We start from the raw sequence: 4,908 nt of genomic DNA on the forward strand, positions 1-4,908 counted from the left end.
ACTGAAAGCTTGTTAGTTTAGTGCACAGAGGCCTGCAGGCCAATCAAGGGGGGCAGGGCCATCCTGGGGAAATCGTGTATTTTCTGTTTCTGCAGAACTGGGTGTAGTGCAGTCAAGAGAGATTCTCAAAATGGTAAGACAGAACATGAACCATTCTTCTGCAGCAGCCTGGAGATCCCACAAAGTTCTTCCTGAAACAATGAGATACAGTGGGATCTTTGCATCATCAACCACCACCACATTCAACTTGGTCAGGGCAGGACTAGGTTTTTGGTGCTGCCCACCTGGTATCACTGCCCTCTGTTCCTCTTTCTGACACACTCAGCAGGGAGCTCCAAGCCCAGGGCTGTATCCTCCAGGTGGCAATCTGTGAGTCTCCTCTTCTTGACTGTCTTCTTTAAGAGCCATTTTGCTCTGAGAAAATCAGCAAGGCCTCTCCAAAGCCACCAAGCAGAAGGCTGCAAATGACAGCATAAGGTCAGCCTTCTAGTCCCTCAGGCCAGGAGGCCACAACCAACTGAGCTGTTAGTACCCACGTCCAAGAGGGCAGGGATGCCCCCCTCATTCTGCGACTGTGACTCTCATGATCAGCCCAGACTGCCATGCTTCCAGGTCAAGCCCAGGACCTGTGCCCATCACTCTGGGCAAATCCCCGCTCTATGGTGGGAGGCAGGTGGACTGGGGTCCCACTCATGCTGACCAGTAGGGACAACTGTGCTCAGGTTAATGCTCTCTGATGGAAGCCTGGGAGTAGGGCTTCCTACGGAGCCCTCTATTGCTTTTCAATAAAGAAGATCAATGGATATGAAATCACGTAGGTGTCCGTAATCTTAATATTATTAAGGTGACAATCTCTGAATCTTGTTACTTCATTTACACTAATAGAACATTTAAAGATGAAAATACAGGGCCGGCCCGGTGGCGCACTCGGTAGAGTGCGGCACTTGGGAGTGCAGCGGCGCTCCCGCTGAGGGTTCGGATCCCATATAGAGACTGGTCCGCTCACTGGTTGAGCGCGGTGTGGGCGCAACACCGAGGGTTGCGATCCCGTTGCCGGTCACGAAAAAAGACAAAAAGAAAAAAAGAAAAAGATGAAAATACAAATAGGGACTTATGAATTTCCCACCAGCACAGAAAGAAATATGGTCAGTGATTTGAAAATGAAAAAGCAGCAGGAGAACTGGTGACTGTGAGAAAAAGAAGAGTTGAATATTTTAACACGTCTAAAATTTAATACATTCAAAGGTTTCTTCATTTTCTATTTTAAACTTCTCAGTAAACAGTCTGCTGTCTGTCTGAATCTCCTGTCATTCCTCTTCTGGGCACTGGCTGGGTCATTGCTAAGGGATAATGATGGCGGGTCCCTGAGGGTGAAATGCTCTTTTCAGAGGTGCCAGCAGCACTTCCATTATACCCTTTTCCTCCCTTCCTCTCCCACCCACCCCCCAACACCCCAATCCTCCTATATGCTCTTACATAACACACATACATTCAAGCCATGGTGCCTATATTTCTAACATATGTTTGGGGTGATGAATGTGTGAAACACACACGGGCTGTTCATGTTACACCCCCAGGTAAAAATGTCACCTATCTGGGTGACCCTGACATACAGGTAACTTGTATCATTTTCCACTTTTAGAATAGGAATGAACAGACTATGTGTGAGAATATAAAATCAATAAACTTTAGAATTGGGCAGACCTGAGTTCCCGTTTCAGCTCAGGCATTTACAGTCATGCACAGCATAATGATGTTCAAGTCAACAATGGACCTCATACATGACAGTGGTCCCATAAGATTATAATATGGCATTTTTACTGTACCTTTTCTATGTTCAGATACGTTTAGATACACAAATACCACAGTGTTACATCTGCCTACAGTATTTAGTACAGTAACATGCGGCAGAGGTTTGTAGCCTAGGAGCCATACTCTATACCATATAGCAGGTGGGTACTAGGCTATATCATCTAGGTTTGTGTAAGTACACTCTACGATGTTCGCACAACCACAAAATCACCTAACAATGCATTTCTGAGAATGTATCCTCATTGTTAAACAATGCATGACTGTATTGGCTATGTAACTTTGTCCATGTTACTCAGCCTTAGTTTTCCCATCTGTATAACGGGAGATGATCACATCTAACAGTTTCTGACATCTAAGAGTTAAGAGGCTTAGAAATAATACACATGAAGCAACCCACCACTGTGCTTGGCCTGTAATGGACCATCAATAAAATATGATTATTTTCTAGTCAACTGCCCTCCTGGGGCAATAATCCCCTCCTCCAGGTCCTCCTCATTGACTACCCAACCTCTGCCTGAAGACGTCTAGTGAGGGGCACGTCCTGTCGTGCAAAGCAAGCCTGTCCTACCGATGAGAGTCACTGGACTCAAGCATCCCACTTGTGGAAGGCTGGCCTTGGGGACTGCCTGACACATGGGCCCTCCCTCAAGGAGGAGGCTCTTCCTCATACTGACCCAACAGCTGCTTCTTATAACCTCGCCTGGAGGTCCAAGTCCTGCTTTCTGGAGCAAGAGAGATCAAATCTACTCCTTCATCACACTAGACATTGGGAAAATCACCCCAACCACCCTCCCTCAAGGAGGAGGCTCTTCCTCATACTGACCCAACAGCTGCTTCTTATAACCTCGCCCTGGAGGTCCAAGTCCTGCTTTCTGGAGCAAGAGAGATCAAATCTACTCCTTCATCACACTAGACATTGGGAAAATCACCCCAACCACCACGATTTCCTCTCTCTGGTGACGAAAGGCCTCTAGGCAAGGGCAGAGAGAGATGCCCATCAAGGAGCCAGTCACTGGGCGGGTGGGGTAGGAAGATATCCCCCACCCGGCTAACAACTGAGATGAGGAGAAGAGGCGGGCGAGGGAGGGAGACACCGGTATCTCAAGCTCCAAGGAGAAATGTACTTTCCTCTTTCCTATGGAAATAGTATAAACAGTAATACTAAATTGATCTATTTAACTCACAATAATGTGGCTGAAATTTGAGGACTTTCCTTATCTATAACCATCATGTATAGCACTGCTTCTCTGAGAAACCGAGGTCCAAGTTCCAAAAGACCATATTTTGAAACACAACCCAGGTGTGAAGTTGGGAGCCTGCTTGTCCCATGTTCAGGACCCCAGAAGCTGGAGGCTCTCTCGCCCCTTCTCTTTGGAGAAGATGTGACCGGGAAAGGGAAGCCATTCTTTTCGTACATAGGCTGTCCTCTAAAGATCCAGCTTTTCCTTTTAAGCAGATTGCCATTCCCTTCAAAATCCCTTAAAGAACGCATCCTTCACCTTCTCAAGTCCCCGGGCAAGTGCAGAGTCACTGCAACCAGATGCGAGGGCTGTGTGGAGCTTGGGTTTGGAGGGGTTTATCTCCGCAAATGTAACCGGGGCTCCGTCCTTTCATACACTTTCCACTAATCCCCTTTAATCAGTAGAGGGCAGAGCGGGGCAGTGGCTGGCCCAGTGCCACCTTCCCTCCCACAGCCTCACACAATGCCGAGCCTAATCACCCTGTACTGGTCCCTCTGGCTGAGCTATTTTATGAAACGCCCGAGCAGCTTAGTGAGTACTAAAATGAAAACAAACCTCAGGTTGCTTTACCGTTGAGACAGCCGGGGAGGTGAGCTTTGATGTTGTTTTCTAAACTGCAGGAGAAGCTGACACAGGGTCCAGGAATTTTAATAGCATTACAACTATTTAAGACAGAGCTTGACTGAACTGTTTGCAAACCTTGTAATCCCCATCATTCCAGAAATGAACACACTGCATGTGACTAAGGCATAAACATCAGACTGCAGAGCACACACGGCCAGAACTATCCATCACCAGCTTCTCTTGCAGGGTTTCTTTTCAGTGCCTCTCCAGCCCTTCCCTTTCCTCTTATGGGGAACCAAAGGCCCCATCTCAATTTTACATTTATTATTGTGGTTATTCAATAAATTCCTACTGAACTCACTAGACAGAGGATGGAGACGGTATCCTTTTCCTGGCTGCAGGCCCAGCAGCTAATGCAGCACCCAATAAATATTTATTCCATGAATGCTTGAATTGTTATATTGCTCCCCTTCTCCTATCTATATTCCAAACTATTTTTGCTTTTTTCTCTCTTCCTCACTGAAATACATCTGCCCAATGTCCCATTCCCTCAGGGCCTTGCTAAATGACAGTATAATCTGATAAGCTGTGATAGATAAAATCTCACAGGTATGAGCAAGAGTTATTGAGAAGCCATTCTTAGATAGCATTTTTAAAAGGGGGTTTCAGGGCTGGCCCGGTGGCGCACTGCTACAGTGCACCGCTTGGGAGCGCGGTGGCGCTCCCGCCGAGGGTTCGGATCCCACATACAGACCAGTTCCCGCTCACTGGCTGAGCGAGGTGTGGGAGCAACACCGAGGGTTGCGATCCCGTTGCCGGTCCCGGTCCGGTACGGGCGCGACACTGAGGGTTGCGATCCGTTGCCAGACATGAAAAAAGACAAAAAGGAAAAAATAAAAAAAATAAAAAAATAAAAAGGGGGTTTCAAATTTTTAATTCAAATGGCAAACTGACAAATTGCAGACACTGTCATGTTAGAGGCATTCTGGAGTGTGTTGGGGGAAGTTCTTTCTTTTTTTTTTTTTTCCTTTTTGTCTTTTTTCATGTCTGGCAACGGATCGCAACCCTCAGTGTCGCGCCCGTACCGGACCGGGACCGGCAACGGGATCGCAACCCTCGGTGTTGCTCCCACACTTCGCTCAGCCAGTGAGCGGGAACTGGTCTGTATGTGGGATCCGAACCCTCGGCGGGAGCGCCACCGCGCTCCCAAGCGGGGCCCCGTAGCAGGACGCCCCCCGGCACGCCCCCCAACCCCCCCTTTTAATCACCATCCTAACATCGCGTCTCCACT

General features: G+C 47.8%; 1 protein-coding gene across 1 annotated transcript in view; it reads right to left on the minus strand.

Annotated features, from left to right (window-relative positions):
• Positions 1 to 314: 314 nt before the first annotated feature.
• Positions 315 to 4,908, minus strand: part of TMEM241 (transmembrane protein 241) — a 123,991-nt gene continuing 119,397 nt past the window's right edge. The window contains exon 15 of the mRNA XM_008568407.1: positions 315 to 458. Coding sequence (XP_008566629.1) covers positions 398 to 458 — 61 coding nt within the window. The 3' untranslated portion in view covers positions 315 to 397. The remainder of the gene's footprint in view (positions 459 to 4,908) is intronic.

Source organism: Galeopterus variegatus, unplaced genomic scaffold (assembly GCF_000696425.1).
Source record: "Galeopterus variegatus unplaced genomic scaffold, G_variegatus-3.0.2 Scaffold407, whole genome shotgun sequence".
Taxonomy (NCBI): Eukaryota; Metazoa; Chordata; class Mammalia; order Dermoptera; family Cynocephalidae; genus Galeopterus; species Galeopterus variegatus.